Here is a 23,286-nt window from a genome sequence, read left to right on the forward strand (position 1 = left end):
GAATGATACAACTCCTCCTCTCATGGAGATTATACCCAACAGAAATTTATTCCTTTTATATTTTTTGCGTTTTTGGCCTCGTTAGCCTAAGCTTGTTTAAACTATGTATCCTGCAGAGCTTGTGTCCTAGATAATTACTGTTGGAATAATTTCAAATGAATATGCAGTATGAATTAGTTTAATATAATTATGTTATAATCATAATGTATAATTATTAAGTATCAGCTATATGATTATATTCATGAAGGACAATTGATGCCAATGTCTCGGATGATAGATTTTTAAAAATCACAATTCCATTATTTAAAAAATTGTAAAAAAATTGGCCAGAAACTTTCAATTTTGATTCTATGTTAAGAAACATTCAGCTCTCACACATAGTAACACCTTGTCTCATAATTAGCAATAGCTATGATTAGTCAAGGAGTACACTTAAAGGTAATGTCAAATTTTTTTAAAAAGAGAACTTTGATTTTTTTCCTGCCAAATTATTTTATCTATCTATCTATCTATCTGTCTGTCTGTCTGTCTATTTGTTTGTTTGTTTGTTGGGGGAGGTGTTACATTTGCATTCTAATCTGTTTCCTTCCCTCCCTCCCAACCCTAGACTACAGAAGACCAACATTTGACACTGACATATATGTGAAACTATACAATGTATAGTTCTATATATCAGTTCTTTTTTTTTTTTTTGGAAGTGGATAACATCCTCCTTCATAGGTCCTTTGTAGTTGATTTGAATATTCATATAACTCAGAATAGCTTAGTCATTCACATCTATTCTTTGAACAATAGTATTGTTACTATATACAGGGTTCTCTTGGTTCTGCTCATTTCACTCTTCATTATTTAATGCAAGTATTTCCATGTTTTCCTAAAATCAACCTGCTCATTATTTATTATAACACAGTGGTATTCCATCATAATCATATTCAGCCATTCTCCAATTGATGGGCATCCCTCCCATTTCCAGGTCTTCACCACCACACAAAGAGAACTGCTATAAATATTTAGAACATATTGGTTTTTTTTTTCCTTTTTCCCTGATCACCTTGGGAAATAGATCAAATAGTGGTATTTCTGGGACAAAGGGTATATACGGTTTTATAACTCTTTAGGTGAGAACGTTGATTTTTAAATCAGTTCCTGTCATCTAAATGTTACCTTAAATCAATTGAATAGGGGGCAGCTAGTTGGCACAGTGGACAAAGCACTGGCCCTGGATTCAGGAGGACCTGAGTTCAAATCTGGCCTCAGACACTTGACAGTTACTAGCTGTGTGACCCTAGGCAAGACACTTAACCCTCATTGCCCTGCCCCCCCAAAAAATCAATTAAATAGTTACCACTTGGGCATGGTGTACCATAACATGGATTTTCAAATGAACCATGATTTGAATTCATTTGTATGGGCATTGGTTCCATCAGTGCATATCATACCCCCTGCCCCCTGACCCCCAACCCCACCCCTGCCGAGGACTCAACAGAGGTACTTCATGAATTGCTGTGACCAAAAAATTCATTACATGATTCACAACCTTCAGTGGGGGGGTTCTTAATTTAGGTTAGCCTTCTGATGATAGACATATACATAGTCTTGTTGTGGGGCCTATACTTGAAGTTTGTTAGGTTCTATTAGAATTTTCCCTTCCTGGGTTGAGTCTTCTGAGTTCCTTGGCTCACCTCCATGCACTAATGAGGTCCTAGAGTAAGATGTTAGTGGAAGGAATGCAACTATATCTTTTTTATTTGTTTGTTTTGTTTTTTGTTTTGTGGTTAATTGGGGTTAAGTGACTTGTCCAGGGTCACACAGCTAGTAAGTGTCAAGTATCTGAGGCCGGATTTGAATTCAGGTCCTCCTGAATCCAGGGCTGGTTATTTATCCACTGTGTCACCTAGTTGCCCCAATGCAACTATATCTTACAAAAATGGGAATCAATATATGCCTCCAATCCATACAGATTACATAGTTAATAGCATGACTTGTAACAATGAACACTTCTATGTTTTGTTAAAAATCAGATTAAGAGCTTTAATGTTGGTAATAAATGCAATCATATAAATAAAATGAACTTTAACTAGACTCTTGTATCAAATTTTGAACTTGGTTTTGGATCAGACCTGTGTATATGAAAATCATCAGTATAAGAAAACTCCCTCTATTGTTGCTTCTCAAATAAAGTTCTTTGGTGATTTTAGAGTTTTAGAAAATTTTAGAGCAACTTTAGAATGATGCACTGAGAAGTTGAGACTTGCTCACAAAGACAGAAGGTTTAAGAGGCAGGACTGGAACCTACGTTTTTTCTGACTTTGTGACTCCATCCAGTCTCTTCTTGTATCCAATGACTTTAAAAAAAATAAACAGCTTGAGGGGCAATGTGACATAGTGGACAGCATGCTGGACCGGGAGCCAGGAGAGAGCTGTGTTCAGATCCTATGTGCTGCTTATTAGCTATGTGATCTGGGAAGTTTCTTTAACTATGTGGATAATAACACATATGGTATCATTCTCATAGGGATTTGTGAGGATTGATGAGATAATGAAGGCAAAACATTTTGCTAACTTTAAAGCATTATATAAAGTAATTTGTTATATTTGTACTTACCTCATATTAGAGAATACTCTAATATGGGTAGAAGTAACAGGAGAAAGAAGAATTTCAATACATTTTTTTCCTCCAGTGAAAGTCTATTAGTTTTGCTAAATAGAACAGAACTATGATCTGGTATATACACACAGGTGAATTGTGATTTTTAGGGACCCAAGATATATAAGATTTCAAAGGGTGGTTTATTGATTGTAGCAACAACAGCCAAGAATGGGGCTATATAAACACAAAGAAGACCAGTCAACATCCATAACCCACCCCTACTCCTTCCTGTACTGTATGTGTTCCATGCAAGACCTGAGATTTTATTTTAAGAGGAAGATGTGTAATGTGAACTTTTTTTGGATGGATGTTGAGCCTTTCGAAGAGTTGGGATAAAAAACCCTTGTGAATCACTATTTCATTTGATACAGTCCAGGAAGAGATTTTTAAAATACTCTTAAAGATACATAAAAAGGTCATATGAGATAGTCTGCCCATCACAGAATGCCCAGACTGTCTCACATAGTCTGATGGTTTTTCTTCACTGATGTTCTATCATTGACATATAGAAAAAATCCAGAAGGGAGATGGCACTGCCTCTTTTGGATCCCTAAAGGAACTTTTATTGTTCTATGATGATGATTTTTCAGAGTCTTGGATGAAGCAGGCTTAAGTATCCATTACCTTAGGTGTCAGGGGAAGAATATTATGAGAACTATGCCTTCGAATAGAAAACAAGTTGTAGATTTTGATAAAAATTTTAATTTTATCCAGGGGCCAATATAGACTCCCAATGTAATCTCTAAAAAATAATCTTTAGTATCTAATAGTAAACATTCAGCTTTCTAATTCCCACCTCAGGCATTTGCATATCACCTTTGAGAGGGTGACATATATTGACTTAAACCTGACATATATTTTGGCCTGAACTTGTAAAGCTGTCACTTTTTCTTTCCTTGTCTTTCAATCTGTTCATTACCATTTAGTTTTGTTTTATTTTTCCCCTAACAGGAAACCTTTACTTCACTAATGCTTTTGTGACTGAGACATTGATAGAAGTGCTACGAATCAATTCCACTTACCGCCGTGTTCTCCTGAAAACAACTGTGGACATGCCCAGGCATATAGTGGTAGACCCCAAGAATAGATATTTGTTCTGGGCTGACTATGGACAAAACCCAAAGATTGAACGTGCTTTTCTTGACTGCACTAACCGAACAGTGCTTGTATCTGAGGGCATTGTTACACCCAGGGGTTTGGCAGTGGACCATAGCAACGGCTACATTTATTGGGTTGATGATTCTTTAGATATAATTGCCAGAATCAGTCAGGAAGGAGGTGATACTGAAATGGTTCGCTATGGGAGCCGCTATCCAACACCCTATGGCATCACCATTTTTGAAAACACTATGATATGGGTAGACAGGAACCTGAAGAAAGTCTACCAAGCTAGTAAAGAACCAGGGAGTACAGACCCTCCAAGAGTGATAAGGGACAACATCAACTGGCTAAGAGATGTGACCATCTTCAACCCACAGTTTCAGCCCCGGCTGCCTGAGGAAGTTAACCACAACCCGTGCTTGGAGCATTATGGAGGGTGTTCCCATTTCTGTTTTGCATTGCCCAGAATGCAGGCACCAAAATGTGGTTGTGCCTTTGGGGAGCTGGAAAGTGATGGAAAGAGATGTGCTATTTCTACAGAAAATTACCTTATCTTTGCTTTGGAGAATTCTCTGAGAAGCCTACATCTGGACCCTGAGAACCATAGCCCACCATTTCGTACACTGAATGTGCCCAGGACTGCAGTTGCTTTAGACTATGACAGTGTCAACAACAGAATATACTTCACGCAAAGTTCTACATCAGCAAGTGGCCGGATTTCCTATGTTAGCCTGTTAGCTGGGACTCCTTCCCTCACTGTCATTGCAAGGGGTTAGTGTGTTGCAGACCTGCTTGTTTTGAAGTCAACCATAGTGAGCTGAAACATGATGATTAGTTGAAAGGTTCTAGGTGGTTGAACAGAACCTAACACTTTTTTTTCTCTCTGTGTATTTGCATATAGATGTAGGGATTCCAGATGGCATTGCATTTGATTGGATCAACAGCAGAGTTTATTATAGCGATTACCTGAACCAGACCATTAACTCCATGGCAGTGGATGGATCTAACCGTACTGTGGTTGCTCGAGTCCCACGGCCAAGGGCAATCGTATTAGATCCTTGCAGAGGGTATGTCATTTTTGCCTATATGTTCTTCCTCATCACTTCTATATGTCTTGGGGGTAGGTGGGTGGACAGGAGCCTGATTTTCATGAACAACTGACTTTTTATTGGTCTGTAAAAGTCATGTGGAAATAGAAAGTAAACAGAATAATGAGTGGCTATAAACAAGTAGATCTTTTTACATGGGAAATTTTTGGAAGGGAAGATGAAGAACTAATGCACTCCCCCACCTCCCTTATATGCAGGTCACACCTGGGAGAAGAGTCTGGCAGCATGACAGGGAAATTGATATGCTGCTATCTACCAATTTGATAAATCCCTGGTTGATAATGCTTAGGAAAGCATGAGGGTAGAAATGGAATCAGTTGATGCCTCTTTGCATTATGTAGTCTGACTTTCTGATTTTTATCTAAAAGAGAATTTTATATATGCTGAATTAATCATTGATTAATCATTGCTTTTTTGATGAATAGGTACATGTACTGGACTGACTGGAGTACTAATGCTAAAATTGAGCGAGCCACATTGGGAGGAAACTTCAGAATTCATATTGTAAATACCAGTCTGGTTTGGCCAAATGGCCTTACTCTGGACTATGATGAAGACTGGCTATACTGGGCAGATGCAAATCTGTATGTATCTCCGATCCCCATGTGGTATTTTTTAAGTAGTTTTTTGTTTTTCAAGATAGAGGAACATTTTAGGGACTATAGTTGCTGAAAATATAACTAAAAGCAGCTAGAATGTAGAATCAGATATAGAAGTTACTTGACAAGTATCCGTTATAGACTACTGTTGTTATCCTCTTAGTAGGCCATGAAATCACATAGTAACCAAACCTGTAGAATTATTGGGGGCTGATTTGATCCAGTTAACTTTGGATCGATGCCCAAGCAATTGGAATTTTTTTTCTTTGTTCTTAGTTTATCTTGTTATTTTGCTTATATGATCCTGGACAATTCATAGTCTCATCTATACTTCATTTTCTTATTGTTGTTGTTCATCCTCGGTTTTTGAAGAGGAGCAATGACATCACAGGCGATGTCTTGACTTGTGTGTGAATTGGATTTAAGTGAGGCAAAATTGTGCAAAGTCATTAGCCTCATTGTCTCTTCCTGAGTCATTAAAGTCTGGAGGCAGACAAAAGTCAAGATAACTGGCTATGGCCCAAAATTCAGTGAATGACCTTGGCATCGTCAATGCCTGATCAAACTCTAAGTACTCCACAGTGCCTACTTCAGTTGCTTTCATGGTCATTGAAACAAATTGTTCTCATCAGATCATTCAGGTTTATGGGGTATTGAGGGAGGTCCAGTACCTCTGATGTGAGGGTTTGTCAAGCCTTTGGTGTCCACTTTCACCTAACTCTTACCTTTGGCTCCAAGAAGCTGTAGCATGTGCAGTGGCCATATCCCAATTAAACCATCTCAGCAGATGGGCTAAGCAGGTTGAGGGCAAATGACAGGCCTCAAACCTGTCAGTGAGTTAGTGTGATGTCCACCTAAAGCATGTGAAGGCTTCCCCTGGTGTAATGGGCAGATGAGAACATTTTGTTTTACATAGATGAATCAATACTACTTTATGTCCATACTTGTATGCTTCCATATATTAAGGTACCCACTAAAAGCCGAGTCAGAGAAGTATTATGTCTTCACATTCCTTATGTCAGGCTGGTTTTCTCTATGGATATCTGAGACTTCTAGTTTCAAGGTCACTATGTAAGTGACCTTTGGAAAATCATTGAACCTTTTTGCTCTCAATTTCCTCATCTGTAAAATTGAGGCTAATGGGTTATATAATCTTGAAGGTCACCTCTAGTTAGAGATCATATGGAAATCATAGGCTATTTGGAAATCTTGGGCTAAGGAACCAAGACTCTTTCATGGTAAGAAAAAGCCCAAGAAAAACAACCCTCTTAGCAAACATGCAGATTTGGGAGTGGGATAAAAGCAGTAGTTGGGCATAGGAACTGAGTGATGTATTTAGAAGCCTGTGCTTTCTGAGTTCCTGTGTGATCTCATTCATCTTAGGCAGAAGATTGAACGCTCCTCCTTGACTGGCACAAACAGGGAGGTAATTGTCAGCACAGCGATCCATCCATTCGCCATGACTGTCTATGACCAGCATATTTATTGGACTGACTGGAACACAAGGACTATCTACAGAGCCAACAAATATGATGGTTCAGAACAGATCGTAATGATCATGAATTTGCCACTGCGGCCAATGGATATTCATGTTCTAGTGAAGAGTAGACAGCGGCAGTGCCCCAACCCCTGTAGCCAATTTAATGGAGGATGCAGTCATATCTGTGCACCAGGTAAGACAATGCCATGGATGATAAAAATGTACATGCCCAAAGACATGAACAGGAAAAAAAACCTCATAGGTTACAACATGTGAGGAAGAGATTAGACATTTTGACTAAGATATAATAATAATTCCAGAACACAAAATTCTCTAGTTAGACCATATTTAAATCTCTGGCTTTGATTCCACATGAATCCTTTTAGGGTTGCAAGTAAGCAACTCATTTTTCAGTTTAATTCAAGTAATGGGGATTAAAAACAAGATGAGAAGTAGAGGTACTGAATTTCATGGACTGAAGGAGAAATGCTAATACACAGTTGGAAGAATGCTGGATTTTGAGTCAGAGTAGCCAAATGAAGTCCTACTTCTGCCACTTACTTTGTGGGTCACCTGTGCAAGTTACTTAATATTTCTGGAGCTCAGTTTATCTGTAAAATGAATAGATGGGGCTAGATCAGTGATGTCAAATTCAAATAGAAAAAAGTTCCTTGTGGGCCTCATATTGACTTAGAAAACCATAGATTGACATTATCTAGGTTGGATTGTATTTTAATTTATTATGTTAAGCATTTTCTAATCGCATTTTCATCTGTTTCTGCTAAACCTGAGAATTTTTCCTGCTGCTTGTTGCCTGTGAGCCAGGAATTTGACACCTGTGTATTAGATGACCTCTATGTTCTCTTCCACTTTGAATCTGTAAGATCAACATCAGCAATACGGACAAAAGCCAAGCTACCCATCCCTGATAGATGGGCATGGCTCATTTGCTTTAAGGAATGGAATCTCCTATTTGAAATATTTGTCATGATATTTTGTAGCGTGATGTCATGTATATTAATTAACAATAGGTTTTATAAAGTATAGTTTTCGGATCTGGACCTGTGATTTCATTGGTATGGGTTGATTCCTGGTATGGAGACTTGATCCATTGAAGCAAGATTGTCAACTTGTTTGCAGTTTATAATCTCGTGAAGTTCTAGGGGCATTTAAGGTTCAGGTTAAGGGACTTGCCCAGAGTAACATAAGCCATATGTGTCAGAGGTAAGATTTGAACCAAGACGTTCCTGACTCCAAAGTCGATCTACTTTACACTAAGTAATGATGCCTTTCTTTCTGATTCATGTTGCTTTACAAATTGGGTAAATTTCATAGAAAAAGGAGACTTGTTAGGATTTCTACTTAAGGGAAGGCTGTTTCTTTAAAGATAAAGTTGAACTACTTTTACTAAAATGTTTTTTACTCTTTTATCACAAATAATAATAATTTACATTTATATAATAATTTTAGGTTTACAAATTACTTTCCTCACAATAACCCTGTGAGGTAGGTAGTAAAAATAATATAAATTTTTTCACGTTATAAGGTGAGAATCATAGATCTAGAGGTGGAAGGGACCTTGAGATCAAGTGCTCCAATCCCTTTATTTATCAGATAAAGAAACTGAGGCACAGATAGGTTAAGTGACTTGCACATGGTTGGCCAATTGCTTCCTAGCTAACAGGAATTCAAACTCAGTTTTCTTTTCACCAATCCAATGCTCTTTCCATGATACCATGTCACTGTATGGAGCAGCTAGGTGGCACAGTGGATAAAGTGTTGGGCCTGAGGTCAGGAAGATTCATCAAATATGACCTCAGACACTCAGTAGCTGTGTGACCCTGGGCAAGTCACTTAACCCTGTTTACCTCTGTTTCCTCATCTGGAATATGAGCCAGAGAAGGAAAATGCCAAATCACTCCAGTATCTTTGCCAAGAAGAACTGGACATGCCTGAACAACAACAATGCTACTTTTCAAATAAAATACATCAGAATACAGGAAATATGTATCTATTCAACGTAGATAGGCAGTGGGGTACATAGGTGAAAGGACACTAGACTTGGGAGTCTAAAGATCAAGAACTTTGAATTTTAATTCAGCAGACTTGGATCCATATCTCAGTGCTGACACTGTTTCCTTATCTGTGAAATGGGATAAAAATACTTAGATGACATACTTCACAGTGTTGGGAGAAAAATACCTTGTGGAGCAGCTAGGTGGTGCAGTGGATAAAGCACCAGCCCTGGATTCAGGAGGACCTGAGTTCAAATCCAGCCTCAGACACTTGACAAGTTCTAGCTGTGTGACCCTGGGCAAGTCACTTAACCCTCATTGCCCCGCTCCCCGCCCCCCCCAAAAGAAAAATACCTTGTAAACTTCATTTAGGACCACAGCAGCACAGACATGGAGCTAGAAGGGATTCCAGAGGCTATATAGTTCAATCCTTGAATTGTATAAACGAGGAAACTCATGCCCAGAGAGTTTAGCTCACGTCAGTCATAACTAGAAGTCAGGGTGTGAACCTTGGTCCTTGGCCTCTAGGTAGGTACTCTTTCCACACTGCCTCTCTATGTAAATTTAAGTGATTAGTTTGGTAAAGTACACTCTGATCACTCTGCGTGTTAACCACTAGCAAGTGCTTTGGCAGGGAAATAGGAATAGTTTAGCATTCTGATCTTTTGTTTCTTTCTGGCATAATCTTCTTTAGGCCCTAATGGTGCTGAGTGTCAGTGCCCATCTGGGGGCCGCTGGTATTTGGCAAATGGAAACAAACACTGCATTACAGACAATGGGACGAGATGTGAGGGGACGCAGTTCACATGCCTTAATGGGCGATGTATCTCAGAGAGGTGGAAGTGTGACAATGACAATGACTGTGGGGATGGCAGCGATGAGCTGGAAAGTGTCTGTGGTAAGACCTTTTTTTTCCCTCTGCCAGATAGGTACCTTGCAGGAATTCCAAGGGCTGGGATATGATTCTGTTGGGAGGTTGAATACCAAGATTTATTGTGCCCAGGTATTGAATTTTGGATGGAAATGTAAATAACTTAATTTAGGGATCCTGACATCTTTAGTATAGCTTCTGAACAGATTCTTGAGCTGCAAAACCTGCAAAAAACAAAACCCCAAACCAAAAAACAAACAGAATGATATCTTTAATACTTTGCTTAAGAATTTACATAGTACAAGGGTCAGTCCCTTGGGATTTTTTCCCCTAGTCTCCACTTCCATCCTCAAGTGCATTATGGAACACAATACACTGAGGGCTTTCTGAGTTGTGAGGTCAACTGTTGTCTCTATTTCTTCCTAAGAAAAGCTGCTTGTACTTGCTTTTCTGGGGTTGAGATAAGCAGGTGTATCTTGAGAGGAATGTATGGGCAAAAGAAAGGAGAATAACGTCTTTTCATCATACTTGGTTTGGTTTTTAAAAAGAGTTGAAAAGGCATTTTGCATAATCTGACTAATTCAACATGTTATCTACTTCACATGTAATGCATTTTTCAGTAGTCTTTGCTCTGGAAGGTAAATCTCAAAGCCTTTAGATTTCATTAGTTGCTTTTTTTCTTCTTCTAGAAATCAAGATGCTGTTTTAGTAAATACATCTCTTCACTCTTTTCTCCTTCTTCCTAGCGTTTCACACTTGCCAGCCAACGGCATTCACCTGTGGCAATGGGCGCTGTGTCCCTTACCATTATCGCTGTGATCACTACAATGACTGTGGAGACAATAGCGATGAGGCAGGCTGCTTATTCCGAACTTGTGACTCCAACACAGAGTTTACTTGCAACAATGGGAGGTGCATATCCCTGGAATATGTCTGCAATGGTATCAATAACTGCTATGATAATGGCACTACAGATGAGAAGAACTGCCGTAAGTCCTTATGATGCTTGAGGATTTGGAACTTTAGAATATATAAGATAAAAATCAACCAGTCCCTGGTTATTGGGCATATGGATTATTTCTAGACTATTTTTGGCTATTATTAAACATTTTTATGCTTAGGTCTTCTTTATCCTCCTGTCTCCTTTTAATAGAATCCCTAGCCACCATTTTATTTTATGGAAGAGGAAATTGAGGCCTAGAGAAATGAAGTGATTTGCTCAACACTAAACAAATAATTAATGACCCAACCAAGATTAGACCCATTTCTCATGATGATCTGTGTTATTTCTATTTTGTTCAGTATTGAAAAAAGTATCTTTTCAAATGATGCATGTTCTGCAATTTGTTGTTACAAAAACATACATTTTTGTTTTGATGCATGTTGTGGTTTAGTAACCTGAAAGTGATCTAAATGTTAGTCTTTTTTTTTAATCATTTCAAGCTGATCGAACTTGCCAGTCTGGATTTACAAAATGTCAGAACATAAATATTTGTATTCCTCGAACTTATCTTTGTGATGGAGATAATGATTGTGGTGATATGAGTGATGAGAGCCCTACTCATTGTGGTGAGTTTGCAGTGCTTTACTCATATTCATTTTTTAGGGACATATTTCAAAATATGACATATTTCATGATATACTTGAAAGAATTGATTGCCATCTTAGAATTGTCAATCAAATTGTCATTTAGAAGCAGACCCCTAAGAAACAGAGTGGAGCTTTTCTTATATAAAGGTCAAACTTCCCCTCTCCAACATTTCCAAATTCTCTCGGCACTCATTTTAGTACCTGAACTTCTGCTATTTCACTTCTGAGATTCATTCCTTTGGATTGTGAAGGTTTTATGGTCTTCAACAGTACGTTGTTAAAAGCTAAAAATTACCCCGAAGTTTATTTACTTACGGTTATTTACTAAAACCATTTCTTTGGGTTTTTAACATCTTTTACTAAAATACAGATACTCCTGAGAGTACCTTAAGTACCTTAAGCAAGCACCTGGATTGAATTGACCATTGTTTTTACAGTTTATATATAAGTATGTTTCTTGACAGGTAGTAGTATCTACCACTTTTTGGGTTTGCAACCCGAGACAGAAGTCCTTCTTTAAGCATCAATTAGCCTTGAGAATAAATGTTTAGGTAGACCTATAATATATGAATTTCATAATTAATCTGCCCTTCTGGCCAATGCCCAAGAATAGAAAGCACAGGGTTAACAATAGAAGAATCATGAAGAAGCAGCAAAGGACCTGAATGAAAGTGTGAATCAGGGATACAGGCATCAGTCAGGAGCACACTGAATAAAGAGGATTATCTTTTGGCTTTCTGGCTCATTATCAATATTTGCCAGGCCAATCACCATACTTTATGAGTTACAGTATCAGATCAAAAGGCTGCTTCAGGCTGGAACCAGTCCTCTAGGCTCATTGAAGCCAAGCAATGAGATCAGGGCAGGTACTAACTCCATCTACGTCTGGGGTCTGGGAAAAGAGGCTCAGGAGAGGAATATAAGTTTAAGAGCCAAGTAAGTATATTGTTAAAGGAGCTTATAATTTGAGAATGGATGCCTACTCCCTGGGCCTAGAACATATACTTAGCCCTGCATTTTCCATTTTGCCACTGATAAACATAGATCCATGTTAGAAGCTGTGATGATATAATGTAGTAGATAGACAGGGTGGGCAAAAATTCTGAGCAACAGGCTTGTGTTTCATTCATAGGTTTTATCTTCTCTCCTTCCTGTAGTCTCTCTGACTTGTACCAGCAGTGAGTTCCGTTGTACCTCCGGGCGTTGTATCCCTGCTCACTGGTATTGTGATCAAGGAGTAGATTGTGCTGATGGTTCTGATGAACCTTCTTCTTGTGGTAAGAAAGTAATCAGACTTAAGAAATGAATGCCCCAGATCAGGGGTTCTTGATCTGAGGTTCATGGACCACCTCTAAGGATTCTGTGGATAGATTTCAGGGGGTCTATGAACTTGGATAGGAAAATTACATCTTTATTTTCACTAATCTTTGGTTTCCTTGGTAATCCTGTATATTTTATTTTGTGTATTTAAAAACATGATTCTGAGAAGGGGTGCACAGGCTTCAACAGACAGTTAAAGGGGTCCAGGGTACAAAGTAGGTTAAGAGCTCCTGGCTTAAAGGATGGGTTGTGACATAGAAAGTCCCTTATTTCCCTCTTCTTCCTGCCTCCTCCACACAATTAAATTGAAAATCCTTTATCAATTAAAAGTGGCCCGGGCTAATATTGTGAGCAGTGGTGGACTGCATACTAATATTGCCTAATGCAACTGTCTGATTAGGAAAGAGGGTGAAGAGGAGAGAGTATTTGTAGAGAGCTGACTAGGTGGTTTATGCTGAACAAAGGCCCTCAACTATCAGAATTTCTGTAACTGGAAGCTAAAATGGGTAAATGGATGAGGTGAGAGAAGGATGACAGATGTGCATTTATCCTACGTTCAATTGAGTTCAATTTAACTCTCATTAATTTTATCTTCTCTAATATGAGGGGGGTGGTGGATGATAGGAATCTATCCCCTTGTCTAAACTCTTTTCTAACACAGGAATATGTTAATAGTAGAAAAATAATATTAGAATTGACATCAGGAAACCTGGATTTGAATCCTAACCACTTGCTTTCTAGCTTACTTACTGGCAAATGACCTCTCTTTTCTGAGCCTGAGCCTCTATTTCCTCATCTATTAAAATGGGAAAAGAATGCCTATGTTAGCTATGTTTCAGATTTGTTGTGAGGTCCAAATGAGATAATGTAAGTAAATGAAAAGCATGATGTGCCACACAGGGGGCATTTGTTTATTAATTTTTTAAATAATATTTAATCTCCCCCAATTACATATAAAACAATTTTTAACATTCATTGTTTCTTTTACATTTTGAGTTCCAAATTCTATTCCTCTCTTCCTTCCCTCCCCTCTTGTGAGATGTTAAGCAATCTGATTTATGTTATACATGTTTAATAGTGCAAAACATTTCCATATTAGTCAATTTGCAGAAGAAAACTCAAACTAAAAGAGATAGAAAGTAAAAAGCAGTATGCATTGGTCTAAATCCAAACTATCAGTTCTTTCTCTGGAGGTGCATAACATTTTTCATCATGTGTTCTTTGGGATTGTCTTGGATCATTCTATTGCTGAGAATAGCTAAGTCATTCACCACCATGCATCATACACTACTGTTGTTACTGTGTAAATATTCTCCTGGTTCTGCTCACTTCACTCTGCATCAGTTCTTGTAGGTCTTTCTAGGTTTTTCTGAAATTATCCTTTTTGTCATTTCTTACAGCACAAAAATATTCCATTGCAATCATATGCCACAACTTGTTCATCCATTCCCCAACTGATGGGTATCTCTTCAATTCCCAATTCTTAGCCACATAAAAAGACCTGATATAAATATTTTTGTACAAGACGTAGTAGTGATATTGCTAGATCAAAGGGTATGCACAGTTTTTATAACCCTTTTATAATTCTTTTTATAACCTACCTTGCTGTCAAGAATGGTTAGATCAGTTTACAACTCTACCAATAGTGCATTAGTATCCCAGTTTTCCTATATTTCCTCCAACAACACATCATTTTTCTTCCTGTCATATTAACCAATCTGATAGGTATGTGGTGTTAGCTCAGAGTTGTTTTAATTTGAATTTCTCTAATTAATAGTGATTCAGAGAGTTTTTTTCATATGACTATAGATATCTTTGATTCCTTCTTCTGAAAACTGCCTGTTCACATCCTTTGACCATTTATCAATCGGGGAATGATTTGTATTCTTATAAATTTGACTCTAAATATTTGAGAAATAAGGACTTATCAGAATTACTTGCTGGAAATGTTTTTCCAGTTTTCTGCTTTCCTTTTAATTGGGTTGCATTGGTTTTGTTTGTGCAAAAATTTTACAACTTAATAGAATTAAAATTTTTCATTTTCAATTTATTAATGTTCTCTCTATCTTATTTTGTCCTAAATTCTGCCCTTATCCATAGATTTGACAGGCAAACTATTTCATGCTCTCCTAATTTGCTTATGGTATCACTCTTTAAGTTTAAATCATGTACCCATTTTGGCCTTATCTTGCTATAGGATGTGCCATCTATTTACTATTAATTTAAAAGGCAAAATGATAACATAGTCTGACTGGATTTCTCAGGCTCAGTAAGGAAAAATTTGGAACTGCTTAGTGAGTAGAGCCGTTTTTCAGATATGTCTTTTTATAAAGAAATTTATCCACCTGAAGAAATTGTGTCTGGCTCTTTCCATTTAGACTAGCACATTGTTGTAGTTACATTTCATAGGCTCAGTTAGAAGAGTATGATTAATAGTATTATTAATAATAATAATAATAACAACAGTTATCATTTACATAGGATTTACTATGTGCCAGGGACTGTGCTAAGTGTTTTACAAATTTTATCTCATTTACTCTTCATAACAACTATGGGAAGTAGATGTTATTATGATCCTCCTTTTACAGTTGAGGAAACAGAGGCAAAAAGAGGCAAAAATGAGTTTCCCAAGATCATATAGCTAGTAAGTAAAGTGAGATTTGAACTCAGGTTTTCCTGACTTCAGGTCAAACACTCTATCCATCCACTGTGCCACCTAGTTGCCTCTAATTCACAGATCAAGTTGATTTGATGACTTATCACCAAATTCAGTAACTTCAGATGAAATAGAAAGTTAGTGAAGTACAACTAACTGCATGATGGATAACATAGTTTTGAAGAAAGAGAACTTGCATCTTAGTTTTGACACTAATGTTTCCCCGTCTTGGATCCATAAATGTCTACTTCTCTGATTTTTTTGGTTTAATCTAACTGATCACACCAAGCAAGGTAATTCATTTTGCAGTGTCTCATGTGAGGACTTGTTCATCAGACCAGTTCAAATGTGATGATGGCAGGTGTATCCCAAACACATGGATCTGTGATGGTGACAATGATTGTGGGGATATGAGTGATGAGGATCAAAGACACAGCTGTGGTACGTGGAATCCTTCTTAACGGAATGCAATGTTTTATCCCTTGGAAATAATGCTGAGTGGCCCTTTTATCCTTGGACAGTTTGATGTTTAGGAGAGATTTCTTTTTAATTGAATGGAGATGTCAGAAATTTCTCTTTGCATTTCATCATGTAATTATTCCATGTTCTCCACTTAAATGCTTTACAATAATTTTTAAAAAAGTAACCCCACATTAATTTATCTCTGGTGTCCTTAGCCAACACAAGTAATTACCTAAATGGAGGTGACTTAATAAGGCTATCAATTTCTAGAGCAGATAAAGACAACTCTGAGTCTTGCTTTTGGAACAATTTTGCCAATAAATCTGCAACTCAAAATCTCATTATTTGGCTTATTGCCATGCCTTGTTGGGGTGGGGGGAGAAGGGGAGGTTATTCCATTTAGTGTCTCTGTTTCTAAATGAAAAGGCAAAATCCCAAAAGAAAACTGTAATGCTGGTCAGGGTGCCTCAGGAGATTCCCTTCTCATTTTAGAAAATTCAAAACAATGGTCACAGCGTTCCACAGGTCCAACAACACCTGTGAATCCTTCTTGTGTGAAATGACTGTGGTCTATCACTCAGCTTCAGCTGAGGCTGAATAGAGACAGGGAAGAGCCCATGAAGTGATCTTGGTGTTTTGTTTATTCCCCTGATCTTTGGGCAGTCCCAAAGCCCCCGACAATGAGACTGAATAAAGTGACTGCATCTTTCTATTTCTTTAAGATAATGGAAATATGCTAGAAATTCATTTGTTCTCTAAGTAATTTGGTTTCAGAGTTTCTGGCAACTCTTGACTGAAAATAACTCCTCTCATCTACTCTGTTTCTATGGGATTTTTGTTGTCATTCAGTTGTTTCAGACATGTCTGACTCTTCGTGACCCCATTTGGTGTTTTCTTGGCAAAGATACTGGAGTGGTTTGCCATTTCCTTCTCTAGCTCATTTTACAGATAAGAATACTCAGGAAAACAGGGTTAAGTGACTTGCACAGGGTCACACAGCTAGTATCCGAGACTGGATTTTAACTAAAATCTTCCTGACTTCAGGTCACTGTGCCATCTAGCTGCTCTGCTTCTTTGCCATACCTTATTATTTAAGAATGTGCTGAAATGTCTGGGGGGGGGGGGAGTCTTTTAGTATCAACTTTGTACATTACTTTAGCATGGAGGTATAGTGCTGAAGAAAGAACACTGAACTTATAATTAGAAGGCCTGGGGTTTGTTTGTTTGTTTGTTTTTGTTTTTTTTAGTGAGGCAATTGGGGTTAAGTGACTTGCCCAGGGTCACACAGCTAGTGAGTGTTGTGTCTGAGGCCGGATTTGAACTCAGATACTCCTGACTCCAGGGCTGGTGCTCTATCCACTGCGCCATCTAGCTGCCCCAAGGCCTGGGTTTGAATCTCAGCTTTGCTACTTCCTAGCAGCTAGGTGATGCAGTGATAAAGTCCTGGGCCTGGAGCTAGGAAGACCTCAGTTCAAGTTCAACCTCAGACACTGTGTGACCCTAGGCGAGTTTCTTTACCTCTCTTTTCCTCAGATTCTTCAACTATAAAATGGGGATAACAGTGCCTACATTGAAGAGTTGTTGTGGAGATAAAATGAGATATTTATAACTGTTTAGTATAATGCATGGCCATAAAAATACTTATTCTTCTCTCCCAATGTCCCATGTGGTTTGGGGTAAATCATTTAAGTTTCCTGAACTAAAGGTTCCTTAACTATAAAATGGATCTAACCATACCTGCCCCCAATATATGGGTGTAACCATATAACCAGTGAGTATAACCACTGCGCCACCTAGCTGCTCCCCCTTGTATTCATTCTTATACTGATATATGACCATGTTGTCTCCCCATATGGAGCAGAAGTTACTGTGTTGGGATATAAGCTTCTAGAGGGCAGGGACTTTTTCATTTTTTAGTTTTGTATCCTGAGTTCCTAGCTTAGTTCTAGGTATATTATAGGTGGTTAATAAATAGTTGTTGATTGATATAAAAAGTAAGATGTAATTTAAAAATTTTTGTTAAATTATATATATTTTTGAGGATAGTGAAGATATCTAATTTATCTGTTTCTCTTTTAGCCACCAGGGCACTGCTTTGCCTATATTAAGTGCACAATGACTCTTTGTTGAGCAAGTAAATAAATGAATGAAATGTGAAAGATCAGCTCTACTTTTTTAATCTGCCAGAATCTAGCACCAGGCAATTGAAATGACATCTTAGATACATTTTATTATAATCTATAATTTCTATAGGGTGTATTTTGCCATATTTTCTCCTATTCATATGAAATGTCTGCTAACTTAAAACAAAGGGAAGAAGTAAACAAACTGAATTGGAATAATTTTCCATGAGATGTGGTTCTCTCAATGTGCTTTGTTTTCAGCTAACCGCAACTGTAGTCGCTCTGAATTTACATGTGTCAACAACCGGCCTCCTCTCCGGAGGTGCATTCCCAGGGCCTGGATCTGTGATGGAGATGCAGATTGCAGTGATGCCTATGATGAACATCAGAATTGCACCAGGAGATCTTGCACTGAAAATGAATTCACCTGTGGCAATGGGCTATGTATCCGAAACTCTTACAGGTTGGTTTTGGTATGAGAGAAGCTTCAATCAGACCCTTCATGATGCAGAACAATCCTTTTATTTTTCTTTGGTAGATTAATTATCATGTTCCCTGAAGAAGCTGCTCTAGACCTTATTCATTATCCTCAAGTCTGCCACCATCCATCTCTCTTACTTTCTGCAAATGACCTTGATTCCTACTCTATGGAGATTAAGGCTATCGGACTCACTTCCATCAACTTCCCTTTTCTGTATCTCAGCATTTCTGCATGTCTTTTCCTACCCTCTCTTATACTATCATCAATCTAATTCAGGTCCTTATTCCTTCTTACAGAGAGGCAGTCTTGTTCTGACAGATAGAGATTAGGCTTGAAGCCAGCCCTGATACATATTGATTGCATGGGCCTAAGCAAGTTACTCGACAACTCAGTGCCCGAGACAACATTCTAAGCTTCTAAGTTGAATAGCAGGTCCTGATCTGCATTGGTGAATGGAATCTCCTGTTTGGGAATTTCTTATAGAAAAGAAATTACATGCCTTCTAAGTAGGTAGGGAAAGGGTGAGAAGGAGGGAGATATCCAGAAAGCAAAATTTAAAAAGAAAAGAATGTTAAAAATAAATTTAAAAAGGGAAATGAAACAACAGATTTCTGTGTCTTGTCCCTAAATATGTTTATAATAATACTAATGATAATAATAACTAAAATTTATATGGCATTTTAAGGATTACAAAATGCTTTATAAATATTTTCTCATTTTAAGCTCACTACTCTGAGAGGTAAGTGGTGTTATTATCCTCACTTTATAGTTGAAGAGACTGAAGGAGACAGAGGTCAAATGGCTTGCCCAGTGTCACATAAATAGTAAGGATCTAAGGCTGGATTTGAACTCAGGTCTCCATGTTTAGTGTTCTATCCATTGTGCCACCTAAAGCTGCCTTAGAACTATGGGTGGTGGTGGTGGTGGTTGTCATCTCTAGTTTCTGATGATTTTAGGGTTTAAATATGGATGGGTCCTTTGAGATTATCCTTATTTTGCAGATGACCAAACTGACTGTGAGAGCTGAAGTGACTTCCCTGAGGTCAAAGTCAATTAGCAAGCAGAGATAAAAATTCAAAACCAGATCTAGTGCTCATTGCATTACATCATGAAGTATATCTTTTTGGACCTATCCCATGTCTACTAGTTCCTTGATCCATCTATTATCTCCTTATCTTTTCACCATTTTTTACCTCTTTATTGGTTCCTTTCCCTCTGCCAATAAACATGTAAGTTTCCCAAGTCTAGAAAATTCTTCCAACTTTGCTGCCATCTTGAGTATCCTTCCCATCTGATTTATTCCTTTCACCACCAAACTCCCTGAAAGGAGTAGTCTACCTTTGATGTTTCTTTTTTCCCCACCATTTATCTATTCCCCTTTATATTTTTTATCTGAATCTATAATGTCACCCAGTGAGAGAACTCCCTTTACCAATGCAGTTGGGCAATTCAAAGTCAAAGAGAGTTGTTTGGGGGCATGGAGAAATTGAAAGACTGGCTATGTATCATACAGTAGGTATGTGGAAGAAGTGAGGCTCAAAGCCAATTTCCAAGGCAAACTTAGTCTACTGTTCCTCAATGATAATGCTAGCTAACTATTCTTTAACTTCTTGCAATCTGGCTCTTTCCCCTATTGAAGCTACTTTCTTAAAGGGCATTCATTACCAAACCTAATGACTTCTAATTTATTCTCCTCCTTTACCTGCCTTTGGTATTTGACCTTAATCACTTCCTCCTCCCTTAAAAAAAACCTCAATTTGTCTTCTAGAATGCTTCTCACTCTCCTCCTTCTCTTCTGTGTCCTTTGTTGTCCTTTCTCCTATTTCCTCTGACACAGATATTCTCTAAGGTGATGACTTTTACCTGTTTTTTCATTTCTGTATTCTCTCCCTGGCTGATCTTAACCACTCTCATGACTTTGGTTGTCATCTCTAGTCTATACTTTTGATTCAAACCACTTTTCCAAGATCTAGTCCCTCATTTCCAACCACTTTATGCTCACTCTCAGCTGGAACTCATACTGATACTTCAAACTCAGCATGTCCAAAATGGAACTCATGATGTTCCTTCCTCCTTCTGTTTCTGAGGTTGTAGTCAATCGATCAACAGAGACAAAGATTCAAAATTAGGTCTTCTAACTCCAAGTCTGGTGCTCATTAAATTAGATCTTGAAGTGTACCCTTTGAACCTATCCCATGTCCACTAGTACATGATTCCATCAATGATCTGTTCTTCTCTTTTTCACCTTTAATTTGTAGCTCTTTGTTGGTGCCATGCCAACAAACATACTCCGGCTAAAGAATGGCACTGCTATTGTCCCAGGCACTTGGGCTAGAAACCTCCATTGTCTTTGACTCATCATTCACTTTTGCCTGGATATACAATCAGTCACCAAATGATGCCTATTCTCCACTGGAAATGTCAACGTCTCGTAAAAACATTCTTTCTCATTTCCACTTGCACAAACCTAATTCGGACACTTCTTTCATTTGCTTCCTAATTGGTCTCCTTTCCTCTAAGTTATCCTTCACTTAATCCATATTCCACACCACTTGATGGATTAGTAGGCTGTGTGTTTTCTTAAGTGTTTTCTCAACACTGGATTTTCCTCACTGTTTAGCACACTATATGGTAGAAGCAGGTCAGTGGTGCAGTAGAAAGAGCATTGGAACTGAAGTCAGGCAGAACTGAGTTCAAATCCTGCCTCAGACACTGGTTCTATTGCCCTGAACAAATTATTTAACCTCTCTCAACCTCACTTTCCCCATCTATAAAATGGAAATAATAATAAAAACTCTGACTTTATAGGGTTTTAGTGAGAATTAAATGTGATGAGGTTACCTTAAATCATTATGTAAGTGCTATTGTCATCACTATTGTTATTATCCTGTATTTTATAAATGTTTGTCCTGTTATTGATGCTATCATGTTCATTGTATTGCTCCACTTTTGTTTTTCTCTTGCTCAAAACCTCTTTTCACATTCAATTTGGTCCCAAACCACCTCACCAACCTTTTTTTTCCCCCACTACTGCTCACAGTTAATGATCATGTACTAGGCTTCCCTGCCACTGTGGTTTTGCTAAAGCCTTCCCCTCTCCTTGGAATGCAGTCCCCTTCTCTTCCCATTGAAATCCCACCTCTCACAAAGCCCAGCTCAGATGCCACCCCCTTCATGGAATGCTCCCTGAGTGATCCCAACTGGCAGCGTTGATGTGATTCATAGTAGGAAGTGAACTTAGGGATCATTATTTTACAGATGAGGAAGCTGGGGTCAAGAGATGTGAAGTGCCTTGTTCAAGATCCTACTGTTAGTATGTAACAGAACTTGAATTTGAACTCTGGTCTTTTGACTATGAATGTTGGACTCTTTCTATTGGGCCACACTGTCTTTGGTACTTCCCTTTTGGTACATATATTTTCCTTGTGATTTCCCCAAAGGCAGGGAATATCTTTTGCCTTTCTTTATACCCCTGGTGCTTAGCCTGGCACACAGTAGGTGGCTGACTGACTAAGGGCCTTGTGATGCATTATAACCTTTTCTATACATGTCTCATCTCCCCTGTCAGACTATAAGCTCCTTTAGAGGAAAGATTAATTATTTATCTTTGCTTCTTATTTGCTTTGAAGGGAATCATGCATTAGAGGGATCAGATTTGTTCTATAGAACAGGAGCAATGGATGAGAGATTCAAAAAGGCTAATTTAGGCTGGATTTCAAGGAGGAATTGTTAACAGGGCTTTCTAAAAAGGAAAACAGGCTTCCTTGGGAAATAGCGGGTTCCCTGTCACTGAAGGTCTTCATGTAAAGGATGGATGAACTTTGAGGAAACTCATTTCATATATGGATTATAACAGATGGCCTCTAAGATCCTGGGATCTATATCCCCCATTAGACCCATCGCAGAACCTTATACTTAGTTAGCAATTAATAAATACATTTGGAACTGATAAAGCCCCCCCCACACACTCACCTTTAATCTATAAGTGTTTTCCATATTGTCATCCCACTTTTTATATCAAATTTTTGTGTTTTCAAAGCTGCAAATTGTCTTCCTTTACATTTGACATAGTTCCTTGCACAAAACACCTTGGAAGCTTAAGTACAGTTTCCCAGAGGTGATATTGCAGTAGGGCCTAATTATGTTCAAAGTTACTGGGCTTTCTTGCTTTCTAAACTTCACTGTAGGCTCCCTTTATTCTTATTCTTATTACTTACCTCTGTACTAATAGGTTTGTATTGCCTTTTCTTTTCTTATCTGCTGGCTGAAGGGTTTTGAATTGCTTTTGTCCTGGGTCATAAACAGTGGAAGGCCTGCCATTTGTCAGATCATCAACCTAATGGTGTTTAAAACAGTTCAGAATTTCTCTGCCCTGGCTTCTAGAAAGTAATGTGAATCTACTCGGATGCTCAGAGGAATACCAAGAGCAGTTTGGGAGGTCTTGTTTTCTTGTGTTTTTAGGTTGCATGTTTGGAAAATTTCTTCATGGATTCTTCTTTTGGCTAATTATTGATACTGTTGAAGAACTAGGATGAGAGTCAGTCACGAGCAGCTTGATTTAACAGGGATAAATTGTTGCCGCAAATTAAAGACCGGCAATATGTTTCCTTAACTGACCTTTTCTACCTTCCTGGGTTGTGTCTGAGCTAGAGAAAGGAAAAGTCCTATTCATTCCAATCTTGTAGAGATCCTGTAAATACTTCTGTGGTTCTAAGAGGGTCCATGTTGTTTTACTTTGATTATCCTCATGATTACATTGTGTGTATAGGTAAGAAGACTGTTGATAGTGTCATGCCAGTGGTGGAGGCAGCTAGGTGGCATAATGAATG

General features: G+C 38.2%; 1 protein-coding gene across 1 annotated transcript in view; it reads left to right on the forward strand.

Annotated features, from left to right (window-relative positions):
• Positions 1 to 23,286, forward strand: part of LRP2 (LDL receptor related protein 2) — a 262,918-nt gene that overhangs the window by 158,711 nt on the left and 80,921 nt on the right. Inside the window, exons 39-48 of the mRNA XM_043995927.1 lie at positions 3,602 to 4,522; positions 4,653 to 4,818; positions 5,286 to 5,444; positions 6,843 to 7,132; positions 9,649 to 9,852; positions 10,572 to 10,814; positions 11,269 to 11,394; positions 12,573 to 12,692; positions 15,701 to 15,832; positions 18,238 to 18,439. Coding sequence (XP_043851862.1) covers positions 3,602 to 4,522; positions 4,653 to 4,818; positions 5,286 to 5,444; positions 6,843 to 7,132; positions 9,649 to 9,852; positions 10,572 to 10,814; positions 11,269 to 11,394; positions 12,573 to 12,692; positions 15,701 to 15,832; positions 18,238 to 18,439 — 2,563 coding nt within the window. The remainder of the gene's footprint in view (positions 1 to 3,601; positions 4,523 to 4,652; positions 4,819 to 5,285; positions 5,445 to 6,842; positions 7,133 to 9,648; positions 9,853 to 10,571; positions 10,815 to 11,268; positions 11,395 to 12,572; positions 12,693 to 15,700; positions 15,833 to 18,237; positions 18,440 to 23,286) is intronic.

This window comes from Dromiciops gliroides, chromosome 3, assembly GCF_019393635.1.
Source record: "Dromiciops gliroides isolate mDroGli1 chromosome 3, mDroGli1.pri, whole genome shotgun sequence".
Lineage (NCBI taxonomy): Eukaryota > Metazoa > Chordata > Mammalia > Microbiotheria > Microbiotheriidae > Dromiciops > Dromiciops gliroides.